This window comes from Chenopodium album, chromosome 19 (assembly GCF_948465745.1).
Source record: "Chenopodium album chromosome 19, dcCheAlbu1.1, whole genome shotgun sequence".
In the NCBI taxonomy this organism is placed as follows: Eukaryota; Viridiplantae; Streptophyta; class Magnoliopsida; order Caryophyllales; family Amaranthaceae; genus Chenopodium; species Chenopodium album.
In genome coordinates, this window is record NC_137852.1 from 34,490,150 (window position 1) to 34,514,072 (window position 23,923).

Consider the following 23,923-nt stretch of genomic DNA (forward strand, 5'->3'; position numbering starts at 1 on the left):
TATCCATATTCAGTTTCTGTCCGGAAGCAATTTCCACTTATCTAAGAGGGATTAGGTAAGTAAATTTCTACATTTTGTGGGAAGTGTAAATTCCTAAGAAGTTCCACTTCCTCCATTTCACCAAACTATTGTCAACCAAACAACACATATGACTTGTAATTCCTAGGAAGTTTCAATTCCCATGTTTTTTTTTATGTCAACCAAACATAGTGGGTAATGAAAACATATAAGAATGTGAAACACATAAATATATTTTATGTGTATATACAAAGTAAATCTATAAACCCTGTTACAAAATAAAAGTAAATCTATATATTCTAACAAAATATTTAAATCTTTGGAACGCAAAATTTTCAATAATTTTTATCACTCTCCAATGCATATCATTTTGTCTGCCATGATAACAAAATAGGATAGATAAAATAAGGTCAAATGAAACATGGAAGAAGAAGAAAAAAAATCTTCTATTAAATGACTTTAACTTAATTATTAGGTTTTTCTAAATGAAACATGGTTTTTCTACATAGTACCCCTGAGTTTTTAGGTTTTTTACATTGTACCCTTTTAAATCTTAAGTTTTACAAGGTGACCTTGAGTTTTTGGGTTTTTTCTATATGGTACCCTTGAGTTGTAAATTAAATGACTTTAACTTAATTTGATGACTCTAACTTAATTTGACTCAAACCGACAGCATCCAAATGATCTATTTACCACTTTTATATTTAAATTAGATGGAGGAATCACCAATCTTCATTATTCCCTATTTAGTGGAACTTTTGTATGATTATTTGAGATGGAAGATAAGAACTTTTCTTTGCTCCTACTTTAACTAAAAGAGCTTGTTTTAAAGGGACTTAAGTTGTTAGTCCTTTTTTTTTTTTTTTTTTTTTTTTTTTTGCAATAAACATGCTAGTTGTGTCTTTGATGGTGCTAAATAAGTCGTTTAGATGGTGTGGGTTTGAGTCAAATTAATTTAGAGTCATTTATTTTACTACTCAAAGGTACCATATAGAAAAATCCAAAAACTCAAGGGTATAATGTAAATTAAACTAATAACTCAAGGTCACCTTGTAGAAATTTGAATTTAGGAGGATACAAAGTAGAAAACTCAAAAACTTAAGGGTACCATGTAGAAAAACCCATAAAAAAAACAAAACATTTATTAGTAATCACTAGCTTTATCTAATTATTATATCTAACCCTAATCAGGGAAATTCTAGTCAAAATATCTACTTTGAAGTTTGGTATTACTCCCAAAAATAATAACATTAGAAGTTTAAGGCTTTTAGCAAATCATATTTATTTTCAAGCAATGTTTTGGCAAAGGTTATCTTTTTTTCTTTTTTTTTTTTTTTTTTTTTTTTTTTTTTTTTTTAAGGGCGAAGGTTATCTACTTATGAGAGCCTTTCATAAATTTTTCATTCCAAGCATAAAACAAGCAAAATTAAATTGCCAAGAGTAGACGAGTGACCAGTAGACTTCAAAGTGGAATGCAACAATAGATACAAGCCAAAGGACTACAACCCTCAAGAATATGGTGCATTCAACTATGCACATGAAAAGATTACACAATTACATATTTCGCCTTTGAAAAAGATGCTAATTTATTGAATTAATGATGTATCGAAACAAAATATTCCAAGCTCTTGTGCACATTATTCCCTGATAAATTTAATACAACCTCAATGAAGGATTTCCATGCTAAAAAAAAAAAAAAAATCAAACCAAAATTGTGAGTTGGACCTTCCTGTCAATTAGATCTCGTTGATGAAATTAACAATAATCACATCGTATGTGTTATTTGTATTTCGGAGAATTTGGTATTAGAGGGTATCTCTTATTACAAAAGCAACCTTCTCATATCACCAAAGTTCGATTGTAAAGCTGTGAGGAATTCCCCTGAAAGGAATACAAGCAAAAGGTGAAAAAATTAGTGAAGCACAACATATACAAGAGGGCTTGTTTGGCATCAATTTTTATTTTTATTTTCAGTTTTCTGTTTTTTTTTTTTTTTTTAATAAAAAAACCAAAAACAGGAAACAAGAAAGAGGTGTTTCCACTTTTTTTTTTTTGTCAGATTTCAAAATTATTATTATTTTAAAAAGTTTGACTAATTTTTTTTCATTGTATGACATATTAAATGATTTTGAAAAACAAAAAACCAAAAAACAGAAAATCATAGTGATGCCAAAAGAATTTCTAAGTGCACTATACAATCACAATCATAGCTAAAACCTTTCACTATTTTTATTTTTTATACATTCACCAAATGAAACATTATAGCACATACATGGTCCCATATACCAAGAATATAAAGGATAAAAAATAAGCATATGAGACTGGAAATTGTGAATTCACTCACCTCCAACTTTTCCATCAAAAACACGATGATCAGCAGATAGTGTCAAGTTCATTTTTGTAACAACAGCAGGTTCTTCGATTCCTGAATATGAGTAAAATTATGATGACATTCGCAGCAGAAGAAACAATTGATCAAAAGTGATTAAAAACATAAAAGGATAACACACCATTACTTCCAACCACAGGTTCAACAACCTTGTTCCCTCGCCCAACTGCAAGAATCCCAGCCTACAAAAACGAGAGGAAAAAAAAAAGTTAAACCAAAGTTATCTACTAGTAAGAAACAGTGACAATTTATGTGCCTCATGTAATCATTCAACAGTAAAAGCATAGGTTACTAGATCAATTTTTATTCAAACTGTTTTCCACTTACCTGCGGAGGGTTAATAATTGCGCAGAAGTTGTCCACTGGGAACATTCCTAGATTTGAGATGCTGCAATAGCATTACAAGAAAAGTTGGAGTGATTTCAGCTCTGAAAATTCAACTTTAAGTATGTTGAATTAAGAGACTAAAAACATGTGTGAAACACAAACCTGAATGTTCCACCTTGAAACTCATTGGGCTTCAACTTTCCGGCCCTAGCCTTTTCAGCCAATTCTTTAACCTACCATCAGCATTTGTTTCAGGAAATTCACGTATTAGTTTGGTAATAGATCATATTTATTCAAAAACTAATAACAAAAAGTATATGCATATTATGCACATTGGATTTCCTTTTGTAGTAAAAGGTTTGTAGATACCATTTGGGTTAGTCAGCCCAAATTTATTTTGGACTACCTTTTATATTGAGCAAATACAAGTTGATATCAGATATCAACAAAACTTGTTAATATCAAGGATTATTTTGTAAATTTAGCTATCACACCAAGGCTAATATTGTAATTTTAGCAACCACACCTTCTTTCTCTCCCCTCTATCACCACGTGCAACCTCTACTACCACCCACATCACCACCTTTACCTTCACGAATTCGACCCCTGCCGACCACCAATCGACTCCAGCCGACCACCACACGGCCGCCGCACCAAGATTCGACCGCCGCAACACCACAGTACGAGCAAATCCCTTTCCCTAAAGGGTTTGTATGGCCCCAATTTTCATAAATTGCTACTAGGGTGTCGTTTTTTTGGCCGGCCGACTGCTGTAGATCCGACCTTGGGCATGGGATTGGAGGAGAGAGAAGGAAGTAGTTTCCATGGTAATGGAGGAGAGAGAAAGAAAAATGGGTCATATGAGGGGAGGAGAGAGAAAAGTGGTGATATTAACAAAAGTTTGTTGATATCCGTTATCAACTGGGTCTGGCTCTTTTATATTTACCATTTGGCTTAGTCATCGATAATTCAAATATACCCCTTGACAATTTATGCATATTTGATTTTCTATTGTAGCCATTTGGGTTAGTCATCCCATAACTAAATATTTACCCATTGACATAACAAGGATATCAGATATTTGGATTTCTGTTTTTCAGTACATGTAATCTAATATTAATAAATTAACAAGTTAAACAAAGAGCATCAGCCTTTGCTGATACCTTACCTCTGACGATATCGCAGATATGGTCTTCTGGTCAGCATTCCTTATAATAGGAGTCATCAGTCCCTGCAAAAAACAAAAAAAAAAAAAAAAAAAAAAAAAAAAAAAAAAAAAAAAAAAAAAAAAAAAAAAAAAAACCATGTTTAGGAAAGATTGTGCATAGAGCTTTAAAGAAAAAAATTGAACCAACAAAAGAGACCTTCTCAGTAGCCACTGCAATTGATATATCAACAGAATCATTGATGATAGTTTCACCCTTCTCAGCATCCCAAAAGCCTACAAGAAGACTACATCAGAATCACAAAAAACCACCAAATGTACAGCATTGACAACTTCAACCAGTTTTTCTATACCAAATCAAAACAAGTTCAATACTGCATTAGAAAAATGGTTATATATACTGATCAGTAATACAATAACTCTCAAAATTACTTACCATTCGCATCTGGCACATTGCGCAAAGCAATAGCAACAGCTTTGATGACAATGTCATTTACTGATACCTTGACATTATGCTTTTCTGAATACACAAAAAAGGCGTTAGTAAGCTACAAAATTAAATGTAATGATGCAACAAAAGTACCACAGAAGGAGGCCCAATACCTATAAGTTCCTTCCTGAATGACATCAGAGGATCTAGTATAACATCTGCCAAGACAATAATAATTCATCACATCAAAAAAATAAATAAAAAAAAGGTCGAGGGAAAAAAAAAAAAAAAAAGAAAAGAAAGAGTAGGGGCATGATAATAAGAGAGAAAATTTGAAATATTCAAACCTGTAGATAGGTAAAGATGTGGTGTACTTTGTTTTGATTCCAACAAACGTTTTGCAATAACCTGTAAATGATATATACCAAGAAGGCAGAAGTACTCAGAATCTATGAAAAGTCTCCTACTGCAAAGAGAGTAAAATTTGGAAACAAGCATGACATAAATATTGATAACAAAATGATATGACTTGGACATTAAGATGATGAACTTTTCCTCCTCTATCAAAGTAGTAGATACTAAAATCTGAACCATAACATGTAATATTGATATAGACATGAAATGCATCAGATATGCATACACATTGCAGAGCAAATATCAAATAAATAGTACACATATTTACATGGTATAGAAAATAGAAAAATAAAGTGCCAACAAATCAACAATCTCATATACGACATATCTGGCTGTACACTCCACAAACCTAGTAGTTCAACCATTAAGTATACCCTTGCTGAGGCCAGAAGTAGCATAATCTAAGGCTTTCAAGAGAATATGATGGCAAATTTAAACTTTCTCCATATGAAAACATTAAATTTAGACAGTTGTCCATAAATTGGATAAGGTAACCACCTTCCGAATTTGGCTATTTGAAAAATCTTCATACAAAGCAGACTCTGGATCACTAGCAGGTTTACTTTGCAGAATTGACGGTGATGGGGATTGCTCCTTTGGTGTAACAGTAGTTGATGACCCCTTCCCTGACTTCATTGCAGCCAAAACATCTCCCTTTAACAAAGTACCACGAGGCCCTGATGGATTAAGCAATGACACATCAAGACCAAACTCTGAAATTAGCAGCTTTGCAGACGGACTAATTCTGCTAATGATGCTTTTCTGCTCTTTAAGGTCATTTTTCTGTGGTAGAGCTACTGACTTCTCTTCTTTTGCTACAGGGCGAGAGCTGTATGATGCCTTTACGGTTTCAATATCCTCTGAGGCCTCCACCTAGCAATGGAAAAAGTCCCAAGTTGATAAATAATACTAAGCAAAGTATATATAAGACAAGAGCAAAGGTAACAATCAAGGTGGGGCTAGTAAAAAGAACTTTGAATCCAAACCCATAGCTCCACTTCCCACCCACCCCCACGAGAGAGAGAGAGAGAGAGAGAGAGAGAGAGAGAGAGAGAGAGAGAGAGAGAGAGAGCACTTGAATAACATACAGTTACTGCAATTGGTTGACCCACAAGGACATCTTTTGAACCATCAGGTGCCAAAATTACTGCAAGATACCTGCATCAGTTCAGGAACAACCACATAAGTCACAAAAATGTACTGCAACTTGTATTTCAGCACCCTTCAGGAAATTATAAATAAAAAAGCAAGTGAATAGCACATATTAAGTCTGGCATTAGGCTATTTGTTTAAGTTAAGGGCTCCAGTTAGTCACAAGATCCCAGATTGATCATAACTTTGCTTCAACAGGACATTTAATACGGTGACAGATAAGAAGGAACAATAATTGGTCGGTTACACAACATCCAAACAGGCCTTCCTTTAGATAAACGGTCTCAGAAAACAATAATAACACGGGTGCAAGTTTATACCATGGTGATAAAAGGGGCAAGCTGAAACAAGGTACAAATAGAGTATTTCAAGTATTGGCGTGTTGCAGAGACCATAAATGTGAATCCAATTTAACACAGGAAATAATTCTCAGCAACAAACAGCCTCTTGAGTTCATGGCTTGTAGCAAATGCGTATTAAGGCTTGGGATTCTCAGTAAAGATGTCATGTAAAATTGGGGTAAAGGTTTGTGCTAAAATGTTAAAAGAAAGACCAGCTTCTAGAAAGATCCTTTTGGCTGCTCGAAAAGAAGTAATCCTTTCTTACATGACATTTACAAGCCCAAAAACAGATGCATAGAAAGGCATTGAGGCTCTTGTATAGAGGGGAAATATGAAATGATATGGAGCTAATTCCCAGCGGGCTTGCAAAAAGCAATTCAAAAAAAATTCCTTTAAAAAAAGGATTTTTGGACTCCTCTCCCCCCCCCCCCCCCCTCTAACACTCACACACACACACACACACAAAGGAAAAATAAAAACCAAATTGTCTCTTAACATATTTTGTCCATGAATCCGTTAGTGGGCCCACCATTTAATGTTTTACTCTTATTCCAGCTTCATTTTCACACACACACACACACACACACATATATGTATATATTTTTACCTCTTTCACCTCAATTCATATATTAAAATCAATTTCGCTCCTATTCTTTGTTCGCTTTTTCCAGCAATAACAATGCAATTTCAAACCATGGAGAACTTTTTTTTTCTTTATTTATTTAACAATAAATAAGCAAACATGCAAGTTAGCACACTAAAATTGATTGAGGACGTTATTTTGCTGAAGAATTCAAACAACAAGCATGCTTTTTATTAATTTATTAACCACCAAATTTTCAAAAATAAAATTAGGGTTCATGTTCAATAGAAAATTGGGGATTTCTTGATGTTAAGCAATTTGATCCAATCAAGCATATTTATACACTCATTCAATTGTCAATGAGCTATTGCCCCTTACCTACTTCTTAAACAAACCTCATTTTATCTCGATTTGAATACCTCTATTTTAATTTAAGCAAAATATAAATAAATAAATAAATAAAATCCCAGATTTGAAAAACCTCGATAAAAATCTTCTTTCTCTCTTGATTATTAGACAAATAATAATAAATTTTTTTTTTTAAAAAAAAAAAAGGAAAGGCATAAATTGTGCTGGTATTTGGTTTTAATAATGTTAAGTTTTGACAAGGTATTGAAGAATAATAGGTTAGATTTGTTGAAGAGTTAAAGAGGGAAAGGAATGTGAAGAGGAGAATTGAATAAATGATGGCGAAATGGAGAATCAAAAGGAATATGGAGGATAAGGGAATTACGAGGGATATGGGTCTAACCACAACCATATATTTCTCTTGTGAAATGAAGCATGACAGATCAAAACTAAGAGAGAGACATTGAAAAACAAGATGTTTTATATTAAAATGGAGTAAAATTTAGAGGTTAAAGTAAATGTACGAATGGAGGTGAAGGTTGAGGAGAGTGAGAGAATCGTGAAGATGAAAGAGGAAACAGATGGGGATGAGCCCCACTAACGGATTCAGGGGTGGAATCCATTAAGTTGTGGCAAAATCAAACTTTATTTTTTGAGGTCAAATACACTTTTATCTGTTTGGATGGTAAAAGACAATTAAGGTTTTTCTAGATGTTACAAAAAAATTCCTTTGAAAATTTTAAGTATAAAGTAGCACACAATACATTACAATGATACACATTAGACATTAAAGATTCAATAGCATGCAAGTTCAAAAGCAAGGAACGAAAATTTAAGATACAAGTTGCATAATGAGCATAAATTTTCTCATCGTCTTAAACTTGTACTGACAACAAATAAACTAGACGCTACTACTTCTGATAACAAAATTTTATTGCTCTCAAATCGATTGAAAGATGAAAACTCACAACAAACACAAACTAGCTCCACACTGTATACATGAAAAGAGTTAAATTAGTCACTGGATAAAACATAAACTTCATGGAAGATCCAATATTGATCGTTGTAAAGGTTGATTTTTTTGTCCTTTGCATTGAGTTGGTTGCCTGCAATATTTTAGTCCTTCCACCATTTGTTTTCTAATTGCAATGTTCTATATTCACGCTTGCCATTGTATTACTTCGACCATTGATAACCTTAATTACTAACAAGTACCTAATAGAGCTATAGAAGTATTGTACAATAATGAATTGTTCAAGATCCTACATGACTATCTCTAGTTCTTTACTCAAGTATAAATCATTATAGATAAACAAACATGTTGTTTAATAACTGTAAAAGTTGGAACATTGTAATTAAAATAAACAGAGGAAGTATTTTGTACTTCATACATTTCCACATAAACACATGAGTCTAGAAATTTTGTAATTTTTCAATCCCGTAGCCTAGGTGTTGATTCACGAGATTAATTCCTTAGCAAGAGGGTAATGTATATACACATTTCAAAAGAAAAAGGAAAGGAAGATGCCTAGGGATAATGTAGCTGAAACTGTAAGCTATAAATAGCCATTTCTAGTTTGCTTAGTAATTTGTACACGGTGTTCTATGTTATATGAAATCTAAGTATTTCATTGAGAAGTTCCCCTTTCTTTCAAAGTAAATCAGAGAGCACCATCAAGTTCTTTGTTGATGCCTTTACACAATAACCCCAGTTCTTTATCCTCAATTTGGGGGCATTGCTTTACAATAATGGTGGTGAAACATTTTTCTTTTGCAATTCGAACATCAAGTATACATAGAAACACAATGCTTTAGCCATATGTCTAGTAAATAAAACCTAAAATGTTTCCTGTCTCGCATGCATCTAATACAAATAAATTCTAATATCAAGCTTCCAGTATCATTTTGGTATACAAGCCATGTTCTATCAACAACATTTTATCCAATACCATTGACTAAATCACATAGTGCAATGTCATTAACATGACATAATTACTATTAATAGATTAATATAACCACTGGAACATAACATATTAGCCAAAGTATGGGTGCACAAAGTGGATAGCTATTTTCAGAGTTAAAATTAAATAATTACCCCTCTTCAAGACTTTCATACTCAAGAGTAGCTTTGTCTGTTTCTATTTCACATAGAATATCACCGACTTCTATCTGCATATTCATTTCAACTAATTAAGAGAGATAAGTCAATAGTAGAATTGGCTAAAAACTATGGTCTACAAAAACTAACCTTGTCCCCTTCTTTCTTAATCCATTTTGCAATGTTTCCTTGGTTCTAACACAGAAATATAACAAATACCAAACCAAAAGTCAGAAATAGATACAAGATCGGCAAGAAAGCTAGCACTGAATAAAATTTATTTAAAAAAAGACAGACATGAAGGTAGTAGCCCTAATCTGTATCATAAATTCTTACCATTGTTGGCGATAGTGCTGGCATATCAAGCACAGCGTGAACAGGGAGCTCTGAGGTGTCAATCTTAACAGCACTGGTTTCCAACTCTTTATCTTGAGATGCAACATCTTGTGGAGCTGCATTTGCCTCTTTAACTTCTGACCCACCACTAATAGCAGGAACTTTTGTTATATCATCAGGGTCCTCGACCTTCAAAGAGTAGAATGTGCCTTTTATAAATGTTACGATGATCAAATATGCATGCAGAATATGTAAGTTCAACCTTCAGGTGTTATAGACGTGTCTCACAACTCTTTCAATATTTTGTGATCCCTACTACTGTTATTCTTCGAGAAGTTGAATCTCTCTTTTATAGATTACTGATTGATGTATGATATGATTATTACAAATCGCATTACCAATGGAATCTAAGCGATCTCTAGCTTGAACAAAAATTGCATTCGATTGACGATAATACAAGTACTGGGAATTATTGAGTCGCGTAAACTTTTTTATGAATAATTCATGATCATTCATCCTGTAATTGACATGACCTTGATCACACAAAAATACAATTACTATAACACTTACTGTAATCCAATTTGATGTCTTAACATAATTTATAAACTTGGTAGCAACATTTACATAATGCTTTGTTACAGATAGACAAATGTTTTTCAACGGGAAAATGGACTTATTGAATCAATAAGCCTTTAACTACACAGGCAAAGCTGCGTACATCTGTCCAATGAAAGAAAAAAAGATGTACATCAAGAGGTTTCAAGATACCTCCAAGCCCTACCTCAACAAGAATAATTCTGGGTAGTTGCTCGCCCTGCTGTTTATTTTTATGTCTGTTGTATGCTAGCCAGGATAAGGGCAGACCAAATAACCCCAAAGAAAAGAACCTAATGCAGGATATATCCCCAAGAACAGCACCACAATGCATGTATTCCTTTCAACTGAATTACTAACAATAACCCCATAACGACACATCTCCAAAAGCCCCATTTCCTGGCTTCTTTTTGCAGCTATAATCTTATATCTAATTGGCAGGTGTTAGAGAACATTAGAGAGACATACTCAATAATCTCTTTAAACACCTAATAGGTTTTCTCACAAGTAATGAAAAAACCTAGTACCCTACTATACAAAAATGAATGCATATGTCTCTGAATACTTAAAATCACACAACACAGTTTATGATAACCTAAGAAGGCCCCATGACCTACAAGTTGTTCAAGGCATTCAAGTTTACGTAAGGTGGGAGAGCTGGAAAATAAAGGTGAAATATTGGATATTATATGACATTAGTTTATCATGCCAAAGCAAAAATGGCCCAAGATTGTCTAAACTTCTAATTTATTGAGAAATTATAATTGTTGAAACTTTTAATTTGTGGTGTCATGAAACTTCAAGGGCATGGCTCAGATACTTGATGATATCACTCAATGTAATAACAGTATAACGAAGAGGAAAACTCAGAAATTTGATTAAACAAACTAATGGTTTTACAAACGGTAGTAGTAGGTTTAGCCTACAATGCTCCAATAGTGACTTTAGGTCACAACTCTCCTAAGAAACTACTCCAAAATTCTGCCTACCTCTTCTTTCTCTCCTTTCCCTATTTATACTAAGGCTAACAACTACTAACCTAATAATACTAGACTTCCCATATTGCCCATATTACATTTGATAATTACTAACATACTAAACTACCCATAATACCCTCCCTTAAGTCAGTTCATTACAATACTGGCCCCCTAAAGTTCCACCTTGTCCTCAAGGTGGTTTAAAATCAATGCATATCCAGCCTTGGCAATGATGGTCACTACCATCATTGGTGCCCAGCCTCCACAGCCGAAGCTCCTCCGTGATGAGTTCTCTTAATGTCTCATGTAGTCATGTGAAGCAGCTAGTGTGAGATGATATTGGGAGCTACTGACTGGGAGCAGTTGAGAGCACGGGGGATTAAAAAACTTAGTCAGGATGATGAGTTTAAACTGAACATCTAGATCAATTGAGCAGAAGGAATGAAGTGGATGTGGCACCAAAAGGGGGTTATTCTGACTTGTGATCCTTGGATCATGGAATATGGGCTTAAAAAACAATTGCTGAAAAAATGGGCTTAGTTTTAAAAAGGCCCAAAGAAGGTCTTCACTAAATATTAGTGGAAATATGTGGGTAAGGAAACATGGACACCAAGTCAATTTAGTTTACATCACATACTTGTTTACTAAAATCATATCAAGTACATCATTAAATCGATTATTACACTTAATTATACATATACACATTCCATAATATTGTGCTTGATACGTAAGAAAACTCTTATTCACAATTTGGCCTTCGTAAGAAAGTAGGTGTGGCAGGCATTGCAGATAAACTAAGAGACAATCGCCAACGTTGGTTTGGGCATGTAAGACGGAGACCCGAGGGTGCACCAGTTCGAAGAGTGAAAGAGTGGGACCATGGAGGGCTTAAACAAGGGAGAGGGAGACCGAAAATGACTTGGTTGGAAGGAGTTAGGAAGGATATGAGGTATATAGATTTGCGTAAGGATGAAGCATTGGACCGTAAGAGATGGAGGAGGAAGATTTATGTCGATGACTACACGGAATAATCAAATTTGGTTCACGTTAGCCGACCCCGCTTATGGGATTAAGGCTTTGATTGATTGATTGAATGATTGAAAGTCCATAATATTGTGTTTGACACGTAAGAAAACTCTTATTAACAATTTAGCCTTTGTAAAAGTCATTATATCATGAAAAATAATTGAAGAATTAAGCAGCATGCTCTCAAGTGTTATCAGTTAATCAATTGCAGATGAATTCAGGATATCTTAAGTACATAATGCAATGTCAAAACCATCTCTATTAGCTTCAACAGAACAAGAAATTCGTAAATAATATTAGTTTACCGTTATTGCAATTGCTTGTCCTACAGGTATATCATTTGAACCTTCAGGTACCAGAATCTTTGCTAGATACCTACAAAAGGTTTCAGCTTAGACATCAATCACAAAAGTTTACAATACGAGTCTAGAAACAAATACAATGAAAATGCCTCAAATTGTAATGAAACAACTGCACAATACATCGTTTACAGCAACAACAAATAGCCATATTTAAGGGCACAAAAGGCCTAGATCCAATACTTTGAGTACAAACTATGTGCAAATGCATCAGCAAGTTATCTTTAAAGTAATAAGATGGCCATGATAGTTCATATCACAGATATATTTCTGTAACCACAAAGCAAGACTAAAGTGTCAAAAACATAACTTAAATTTCATTATTAGTATGCAATGAGATTGGTTCTACTTCTTATAGTGTGTTTAGTACAGAAAGGTGCTTCTATTAATTACTTGTTGCCTTATTGGCCATCCTTATCTAATGCAAAAGCACAACAATAATCATGATGTTATTGCTTTAGAAATTTGACTTATTGGAAAAGAAAATGCTTAGTTTTGAAGAGGTAAAAGTTGATTTTGTACTCTAAGTTTTGTTATCATGGTGCTTCACCAAGATGATTAGATCTAACTAGAAATTGTTCTATGAGTTTATGACAAATGTCTTTCAAAATATAGGTTTTGCAAGGAGCCAAGTAAGCATCATTCTCCAAGCTAAGGGTAAATATCTATAAATTAAGGGGCCTTCTCATTAAGATATTCCAGCTCTAAACCACAACGCACTCTTATATAGGTTTTTAGCTATTCATGAGTTCAAAAGTAGTAGTTTGGATGATAAAGGCACTGGGGAAAGATTGAAATCAAATTAATAACGAAGAAGTGTGTAGGGTTTGATGAGCTTGAAATTTTCCACAGAGTATTCAGGTGAAACTGTATAGGCATAGTGAAAACTTTACTCATATAAATCAAAATTTTCACTTCTACAAACCAGTGGAAATGCAGATGAACACGAGCATGAAAATTACAATCAACATCAACTAAAGAGAACTAATTGTAGTAAAATTGATATTATAAGCATGACCATGTTTACCTACATGACGAAAGCACATGATTACCCAGAACAATGCTTACATTATTTGATTATTCCCTCCCTAGTAATTGCAGTGTAATCAATTGAAAAAAAAAAAAAAAAAAACCTTTTGAATAATACAAAAGTTGTTTGGATCCCATCTGTGGATCCAATGTATCACACATGATTAATGAAGAAAGGTCAAGCAGCTTGAAACAAAAATAATTGAATCTTTAGGATCCATCCATCCTACTTTCAAACAAAAGGAACATAACAATTGATCTCGGCCTTGGGATCTTCATGAGGGTCAAATTTGATAAAAAAAAAAAAAAAAAAAAAAAAAAAAAAAAAAAAAGGATACATAAAATAAAAACCCCGAGGAGGTGACACAGATTTACAAAAGAAGGGCCATGAACAAAAAAACCTATTCCCTTGAGTTATTATCAAGTAGTTCATCTACAAAATCAAGAAGAGTCAAGGGGCACTCAACCATTTTCACATTTCAGCAAACAAACCCATTCATCCATGGGTAAGGAATAATCTGTGGGTCTTTTTATATATTTAGATCGTCTCAATGGCTTTCAATCTTGTATAAATAATATACTCCAAACTTTGCGCTAGATATATGAATGGAGCTAGTTCTTAGGTCCATATTGCTTTGTGCTTAAATCTTAATCCAAGATGCTATCCAAAAGGTTTGATCCTCTTCAATTAACCACAATATGTATCAAACATAGAAAACCCTAGATTTTATCCTTCTAAGCAAAGAAGTCAAAGTTCAAATCTTCAAAGTGCTCAATCTCCATTAAAATTATGGTTGAAGTAATTTCCAAACAATATGAATAAGTGATTGCAAGGAGATAACACCAAAGTTGAGATCCTCTAAGTGCTCTATCGCTATAAAATTACCGTTGTAATAATATTCAACCAATATGAATGAGGGACTGCTTAGAGTCTAACTCCAAAGCCTACCACACGTTAACAATGGATTTTGGAATAGCTAAAGTGTAGTGGTTGTTAAGGTAAATTTGTTTGAAAAAAATAGAACAAGTTAACTAATACTACAATAAGAACAAGATAAGTTCTAAAATAAGTTTGCACCTGGCATTAGCCACACCCATGAAAATATTGGTTATTGAAACTACAAAGCCCCGATATGCAAGAGATACTACCTATATAGGCCCATAGTTAGACCCATGCTTAATGATCCATTAAGAGAGTAAAACTCATAAAATGAAACAAGATGTCATTAGTCACAAATTTATAATTGGTGATAAAATTTGCTCAATAGAAGTTACTAAGATATAATTTACCCTTCTTCAAGGCTTTCAAACTCCACGGTAGCTTTATCAGTCTCTATCTCACATAGAACATCACCCACAGCAATCTGAGAGATGAAATTAATAGAAAGTGAATTAAACCGTGAAACATTAACATTAACAATTTGTTTGGATAGAAGGAAATTGAATAAAAAAAAGAAGGAAAGAGAAAGGGAGGGGGACAAACTTGCTTTTTTGGGTAAAGGATTGGGGAAAAGAAGGGGAAGGAGAGGGAGGGATCATTTTTCCATCTCTCTTTTATAAGCATAATCCCTCCAAAACTGGAGAGATTTGGAGGGAAAATGGAGATCACCTCCCCCCTCCCTTTCTTTTCACTTCTGTGCCTCTTTCCCTTCCCTTCCCTTCCTTTCCTTCCTTATTTGCTATCCAAACAAAGCGTAAAGGAACATGTAACTCAAGAGTGAATATAAAGTTCAAATATTACAAATATATATAGTTCATTTTTCACTATATTAGGGTACATAGTTCAAACATTACAAACATATAGTTCTTATTTACTTCGGCGGTGAAGATACATTTCTGAATATAGCAATCATGGACAGATAAGTTTGTAATTTTTGAACTATATGATCAGAATTTTTGAGCCATATGTTCATCCATATCCAAGATCCACACTATAATTCCCATTCCATGGTGTATAAAATTGCAGATCCCCCCCCCACCCCTGAAAAAACAAGAACTTACTTGGTACTTACCTTATCTCCTTCTTTTTTCTTCCATTTTGTAATGTTTCCTTGATTCTGCAACAAACCACTACTTGATAATAATTCCTCTAAACGAAAAAAAAAAACAAAAAAAGGAAAAAAGAAAGGAAAAACTAGTGAATATGCACAATTTTGCCTAAAATGATTAAGACAAATACATACCATAGTTGGGGACAAAGCAGGCATTTCGAGGACTATATGTGAAGGTATATCTGCAATACAAGTAAATGCAGTGGCAACATTAGAAGCAATAATAATGGCACAGAATTAAGAATGGCTTCATTTGTTATTCTGATTTCCCTAGTGATCAACATTGTGATGATGTAATGCTCAAAACATCACAACGTTTAGCATATAGTTTATCACATACACTTTGAATGGTGCAATGTGTGCACAGAACATGCTCACTAATAGTCATTTGGTGGATTATAAAGGTACTAAATTTAAGCTCTTGCGATGAATGAGTTGGGTCAAACCGTCCAAACATCATTTTGCAAATTTATTTTTATCATTTCAAATAAACTAAGATGTAAGACGAATAAAATAAGCTAATTTTGAAATTTCTTCAAATTTATTATAAATGTTATCATAAAATTTAAGCTATTCTAAAGAGTACATTGATTTAATAAATTTTTAAAATAAGTATTGAAAGTGATAATAAGCATACGTAGATAAGTAACCTCAAGAATTTTATTGAGATTCAAACTCTAGTTTCTCTTATATGTTATGGAGTATTTTTTTTATTTTTGTTTTTACTCCGTATTCTTTTAAGTTCATGTTTAATTAATATTTAGAGACATAATGCACTTAGGTGGTGCTCATGCTCCCAAAATATTCCTATTTCACATGTATATACATCAACTGTATTAATAATTATATTTTTAAGTGACAAAAATAAATAAAACGAAGCAGCAACCATGAACCCACAAGTTTTTTACAAGAAAGAAGAGAATCTGTGGGAAAAATATTGGTCAGCATGGTAGTGAACAACATTGCTTGGAGAGATTACCCCTTTTGAGAGTATTCAGTGCTATAATAGAGCAGTCTATCACAAATAGAATATTCATCAAGTCAATAATACAATGATAATAAGCGTAAGGCCAAGCTATTTGTGAGAGTCTTAAGTAGGAGGTCAATCAATAAAGTGGCAAATTCAGGCAAAGAATATTAGCCAATGTCAAAACATAATTAATGTATATTCAAAAATGTTATCACACCTACGTATTCCCCAAATGGTGTGACCATTCATAATGAGCTCTATCCCATGTAACTTCAATTGGTTGTGCAGTCCTTTTTTGTTGTATTAGAAAAAGAAACATACCATATTGCACACTAATCATATTAGTCTCAATTCCATAGCCAATATTTTGAATTGGAATTCAATTGTGACTCACATATATAATGCGAGTTCATTGAACCTAGTGGAGGTGGAAATTAAAGAGATACCACGTGGCCCACGTATCATGACTCTAGGGCATGGAGAGCTTTTTGAATGGCCAACTCTCAGGATTGACCATCCTCAAACTAGAGTAAAGCACTGAAGATGAATTGGAGGTTCAAGGCTTGGTAGTTAGAGCAAGGGTCATCAACTTAAAAATTAAAGAATGGCTCGTGAAAAAGGTGTAGGCAGAAGACTTGGAGTGCCAAGTGCGTGCTCTGACTTCACATTGCACCCGCTTCAAGCTGCAGGGCAAATTTGGGACTTTGGCAGAAAGCATGGAGCGCCTACTCCCTTTCCTAGAGAGCCCACTCCAAACCCTCTGAAGCGCCAGGCATTTCAGAGCACCTGATTTTGGGACTTTAATCGGGAATGGGAGGTGAATCCAGAGAAATAGTGGGAGGTGTACATCAATATCTCGCATAGTCCTTTCTCTGGAGTGGGAGGTGTACATCAATATCACCCACGATCCACTAGCACCAAATAAACATTCTCCCTGGGTAGTATTTTTTTTTCTCACTATTTTTTTATTCTGTTGTGGTTAAACCATTTTCCTTGTCATTTATTGTCCTTAAAAAGAATCCTAATAATCTCTCTTGTTAGAACTTAGAACAAGAGGTAGTTGAGATGTCAACAAGAGAAGTAGATACAACAATAGTGAGTTTGTATGCATTTGGGTGGTGGATTGTGGAGGGTGAATTCTCATGGTAGTGTGTGGAGGAGAATGGAAGATAGATAACAAAATTTCTATCAACAAAATTAAGCTCGTTCAACTAAAATAAGTTCAGCAAATTGATTGTCATATATAGAATTATAGATTACATTGATAATAATCATATCAAAATGTGAATCATTTACTTAAACCTCATATTATATTACAATTAAAAATCCATACACACACAACAGTAAATAGGTCAATTCCTAAATAATCCAAACAGAGAAAACAAGGAAGCTGAAGATACCTGCTGATGACATGTACCGAGCCCCAAACTGAAACTATGACAAGAAAAAAAAAAAATCAAATCATTCCCCAAGCTAAAAGGTTGGGAATTTAATAATGTTGAACACAAGCAATCTTCAAATTTATTCTTAAAAAACTAACCTTGATCTTAGACAAGTCTCCTAAAAAACCAGTGACCATAGATACTGACGTACACCTGAACATCATGGAATTAAATTATTTGCACAACCTAATCATTAAACTAGAAATAAAAAAGTATCGAGAGAAATAATAAAGCATCCCGAGAAGCTAGAAACTATTTCAGAATATTGAACAGACACAAAGAGCCACTCTATCTTTCTAGTAGGACATCAGGCACTAAGTGAAAAATCACTAGAACACAATCAAATCAATCATTGTTTGTACACTAAGTACATATTTGACTCTTACAGGATTAACAAGTCGTGGGTTTCAGATAACATTTCATAGTAGAAAGAGAATATACAAGGAAAATCTTCTCACAGTTCAAGACATGTCAATCAATATCACTAGGGAAAGCCTAGCATGGGCCTATATTTATTGCATTTTTCAACTAAAGATTCAGCATGTCAAAATCGAGTTTTAAGAACATTAGAAAAACAATCATCAGTGTATGAACCAAAATTATATACAAACTTCAGAAACTCCAAGAATGGTAAGGCAGATAGTAAATGACCTATAGGCTGGTTAATGGGTTAGTTGAGCATTGAATTGAGGCTTTTCATATGATTTTTTTTTTTTTTTTGAAACAGGCTTTTCATATGATAAATTTAAATCATTTAGCACTAAACCAGAAAATAGTAATGCAAACAACTGCACTACAATTATAGACAAGATGCACAAAGCCCTGTTAAATATAATGTCAAAAGAAGACAACATGAGACAATAAGATAAATAGACATTAGAAGTCTCAACAGAAGATAATTCAAGCAGTAAGCCAGTGACAAAGTGAACAAAAACAAACCTCAGCAAACCCCCATTTCCATCCGTGGATAAAGCTCGAGGAACATAGTATCTGTGTAGCCAAAATCAAAAGGGAATTATAAAAGGAGAGCCTTTTAAAAAATTAACACCAAAAGTTTCTTGGAGTTATCTTTATGAGGTGAAACAAGTTTTATTTCTTTTAAAAAATAAATAAATAAATAAAAGAAAAAAAAGGAGAAATAATAAATGAACACGGAAAGAGACCAGAAAGTGTACTTTATAAATACAATGAAATCCTAATTAAGGAGCCAATTTGAAAGCCAGGGCCATCGTAAGTCAGCTATGTTCTTTACCCCAATTATCCTTATCCCAGAGTATCATTTATTTCGCAGCAGCACTAATGAGTTTCAAATCCATGTCTTAGCAATTTTTTCTCAAGTAGAAAAGCATTGGGCACCAAATATCAAAATAGCTAAGAAGATGATGATTTCACTAAATAATTCTTACATTCACATAAAATTGTCTCACGAAATTAAGCTCACATCCCTGTTTTAGGCTAAGCACACGTGAAAGCTAAGTCCTACTCAACCTGAAGAAATCATAAATAGCTATTGATTAAAAACTAAATCCAACAAACTCACAGCTAAACTAACTGAAATTAAAACCAGTCAACTTAGCACCAAAGCTAATATAGGCTGACACTCCGAATGTAAGATAATCAACCAGGCCAAAACAACAATAAGCACTGGTGACACCGCCAAAGCATAGGGGTGCCCAAACAACAGCTTAAAAATTCCAGATGATTCACATGTCCTTGGAGTTGCAAATGCACAGGGATTCACATGTTGTTTCGCTTTGTTCATTCCATTCCATTTACTTTGTGTAAACCAAACGGCCCCTCAATTTATTTTTTCCAAACTATTCCCTCCCTTTGCACTTATCAATTCCAATCCCTAGCCCAAGACCCTAGTCACACCACCTACCACTATTTAGCCATCTTCCCCTAACATATCAATTGCCTCTCTCTCTCTCTCTCTCTCTCTCTCTCTCTCTCTCTTCTTCCCCATAATTCAACCCCACACACCAATTGACTATGCTTATGGAGTAGTTTTGACAGCCTAAAAACACCCTACTTTCTACTTTCAGCCGCAACAGCAATCACGGCTATAAATAAATACATCTCTTCTTTTCTCTTGCATTGCTCGATACATTTCTACAATTAGGTGTTCATATCTACTAAAATTTATTAAAGCAACTGAAGTCTCACGCTCGAATCACTTTTCACTCAATTCAAAAGCAAATTTACAATATACCCTGAACCTTATTAGAGCTACACATATTCTCATGAAAGAAGCTTTATTATTGTTATTTTACAAAAATAAAAGCATTATAATAATGCATATATGTGCACCATTTTAGAGTAAAAATTCAAAAAGGTGAAATTCAACTTCAGAATTATGTAGGGCTTATGTATCAAATAAATACTAGATTGCATTACAATAAACTTGTTAAAATGTGAATCAAGAATAATTGACAGTATACCTTGATATGGATGGTATGGAAGACGAGAAAAGCCGAACTTTGAGCAATGGAACGCGTGACAACAATGGTTGTCGAAGCCTTGAGAGCGCCATCGAATTAGTCAACCAATTCAATTAATCCCAATTCTAAGAGATGAAAAATGCAATCAAGAAAATCAGCAGAAATTATAGAAACATAATCACAGAATCAATATGCAATTACTATTACAATGTAAATGCGAATTACAGAAACTAAAAAAAAAAAGCACAGTTTAATTGAAGAAAAATCCAGAAATAAAATAAATTAAGCAAAGATCTTAAAATTAAAATTCATCTGAATTCAATAAAGTTGAGCGATGAAAAAAAGAAGAAGATTAAAATTATTCACCTAACAAATGACTGAATTCAATTTCTGGAGTACTTTGAATATGTGCGAAATCCTTTTTTTTTTCTGAAAAATGGTGATTGATCCTCAAATCCTCAAGGGAAAGAGGAAGAATGAAAGACGAACTCTTTGACTTGCGATTGTGTTTTTTTAAAAAAAAAAGAAAATGTAATTTGTGCTGTGTTCTACAGTAATACTACCTACTCAATTAATGAAAGTTTTATTTGATTAATTAAAATAGCGTACGTAGTAAAAGAATATTTCAAGTGCGTAGGAAATACTCCCTTCGTTTTTTTAATGTTTTTAATTTGCATCGTTCGCAAATGTGCATTGTTTTAAAAAAGTAAACTAGTGTGTAGCTCGAGCGCTGCACCGGGTTGTAGTTTGTACTTATTGGTTTTGAGTTTAAGGGTCTATTCTCATAAGATTATTTTCAGTTCAGCTCTAATAAATTCAATTCAGTGAAGCTCCTAATTTCTTTTTCTTATAAAAATATTCATTTCATTTCATCTCAGCTCAGTTTAGGTCTATATAAATTTTTGCCTACACCCCTATGTATTTAGCACTACATGCACCCCCTCTTCATCATAATGACGTCATCTTATAATTTTTCGATTTCAAATCATATACTCCCTCCGTTACTTTTTACTCGCAACAAATACTATAAATGGATGTTACACATTACTTGCAACAAACTTATTTATTTCCTTTTATGGTAAGTTTTTTTGTGTGATTTTACAACATTACCCTTAATTTTTTCTCCAAACACCCTAATTAAACTACTAATTTTATCCTATGAACTTAAGCATTTCTACCAAAATCATTCTCCTTCCATCTAATTTTATCATCACCTTAATTGGCAACCACCATGTACCACCACGTACCACCACCACCACCACCACCGGATCTCCACTCTATTTACCCAGAAATTTCTCTCTCTTTGTTCATCTCCCCCGATCTCCACCGCAACCATTGCCGTGTCCCGTTGTTGTTTGTCGCCGACTCGCCGGAAGTCGTATTTACTCTCTCTCCTCTTCTTGCTGTTTCTAAAGCTTAAATTTAAAGGTTCGAGTTCGTGGTCGTGGTTCGAGGGATTGTGGGTTCATGGGTTGTGGATTTCGGGGTTGTGGGTGGTGGATATGGGCTTGTGGGTTGTGGGTTTCGAGGTTCGGGGATTGTGGGTGGTGATTCTGGGTTCGTGGGTTGTGGGTTTCAGGGTTGTAGGTGGTGGTTTCGGGGTTGTGGGTGGTGGTTCTGGGTTCGTGGGTTGTGGGTTTCGGGGTTGTAGGTGGTTGTGGGCGAAATCGGGGGTGGACGAAATCAAGGGTGGTGCTGGGTTAAAGTCGTGGTGCTGATAGGTGGTGGTGGTGGTGGTGGTATGGTGCTAGGTGGTGCTGTTGTTGGTGATAGGTGGTTGTAATTAATTTTATTTTATTTTATTTTTTTGGGTTGGATTAATACTAAATACATGCCCTTATTTTTTGTTAATTACACTTACCATCTTTTGCCTAGGAGTCCGCAAACTACTAGTTTGTTGCGAGTAAAAAGTAACGGATGGAGTATAAAATGTTCATTTTGGTATATATAAATGTTCATTTTTGTAAATATAAATGATCAGTTTTGTATCATTAAATGTTCAATATTGTTAATACGGCGGATACTATATACTTATTGTTTCTTAAGCATAACTATTTTATCTTTTCAAGTGTATTATGTACACAAGCTCAATTTATTAATTAAAAGTAGAAAGTTATATAAAAAAAATCAAAAGTGAAAATCTTAAACTTAAAAAATGTACATATCTTATGCTTAATATATACGTGTCTTACAAAATGAATTGAACATCGCCTCTAATTTAATACATTTGGTAATACATAAAAATTTTATAGAATCACCGTCCTTGTAATAGATACCCTTCTACGTACTCTTATGATGTTTGTGCGTTTTCCTTGGTACATTTCTTTTCATCAATACCTACATTATCGTCTTCAATAACTATTTTTATATCATTGATTGTCCTGTGTGATAAGAGATCAAAATTTTATAAAGTAAAATGTTAGTAACAATCAAAACACACATACTATAAACAAGACAGAAACATGCTCAAATACAAATTTTAAACATATTGCCAGAAAAAAATGAACATAGTTCAATATGAAGGCGAACAAGTAAAATCAAAATCTAAATAAACATTTTTCAATACAATAATGAACAAGTATTAAAATTTAATTGAACATTTTTTAATATGATAACAAACAATGCAAGTATGAAAATTGAAACCAATTTTTTTTTAATGTGAGAATGAATGAATAAGTATAAATCTAAATGAACATGTTTATATATGAGATTAGATATTGAATTAGATTGCAAATGAACATCTTTCAATATAAGAATGAACATATAATGTAAAGAGAATGAAAATGTATCAAAATTAATTGAATATAAATGAACATGAAATCCATCTTAAATGATCAATGTTCCACCTAAAATGAAAATTTACAATAGATTGATATTCCTTATTACATCAATAGAAAATATAGGAAGAAAATGGAGATAAGGACATTTATCGTAATTCTAATGAGCCTATATTAATATGTGCATGAACATATACTAGTACATGTATGAACATTTATCAAAATGAAATTAAACATTCATATACAAGCTAAATTTATATTTCTATAGTCATACGAAATAGATCAAATCCACACAATTAAGGCAATTAAACTCTATTTTATTATTTTGTCCAGTAAATTTATAAGCTAATAATACACCACAAATTAATTCAACTTAAAGTGGATTACTATACCAAACATCATTCTACTATAATTATAAGAAATCATTATTATGACAAAATTACAAAAAATCATTGTTATGATAAAAATTATAAGAAATCATGAAGTAATACTGGAATTTCATATATCTAGAGAAAGTAATCGAAGAATAACGCAAATTAAAAGTTAGGGTTTATACCATTTTTTTTTTGTCAAACATAAACAAAATCAACTTACAATTTGATTGTTAGTCATTCTTTTGTAGAACTTTTCTGCAATTTTTTTTTCTTAAATACTAT

At 33.4% G+C, this 23,923-nt stretch overlaps 1 protein-coding gene across 1 annotated transcript; it reads right to left on the minus strand.

The window, feature by feature from the left end:
* Positions 1–1,327: 1,327 nt before the first annotated feature.
* On the minus strand, positions 1,328–21,046 carry LOC145595230 (dihydrolipoyllysine-residue acetyltransferase component 1 of pyruvate dehydrogenase complex, mitochondrial-like). The gene is made up of 24 exons (XM_081651609.1): positions 20,857–21,046; positions 20,491–20,615; positions 18,989–19,039; positions 18,148–18,202; positions 18,008–18,041; positions 15,770–15,819; positions 15,599–15,643; positions 14,877–14,950; positions 12,504–12,573; positions 9,602–9,790; positions 9,416–9,460; positions 9,263–9,336; positions 5,832–5,901; positions 5,242–5,616; positions 4,677–4,737; positions 4,503–4,547; positions 4,336–4,419; positions 4,099–4,175; positions 3,903–3,965; positions 2,897–2,967; positions 2,735–2,795; positions 2,529–2,589; positions 2,363–2,443; positions 1,328–1,899 (listed from the first exon to the last, which is right to left on the minus strand). The coding sequence occupies exons 2-24, from the start codon at positions 20,580–20,582 to the stop codon at positions 1,841–1,843; spliced, it is 1,887 nt and encodes a 628-aa protein (XP_081507735.1). The 5' UTR covers positions 20,583–20,615; positions 20,857–21,046; the 3' UTR covers positions 1,328–1,840.
* Between the last annotated feature and the right edge of the window lie 2,877 nt (positions 21,047–23,923).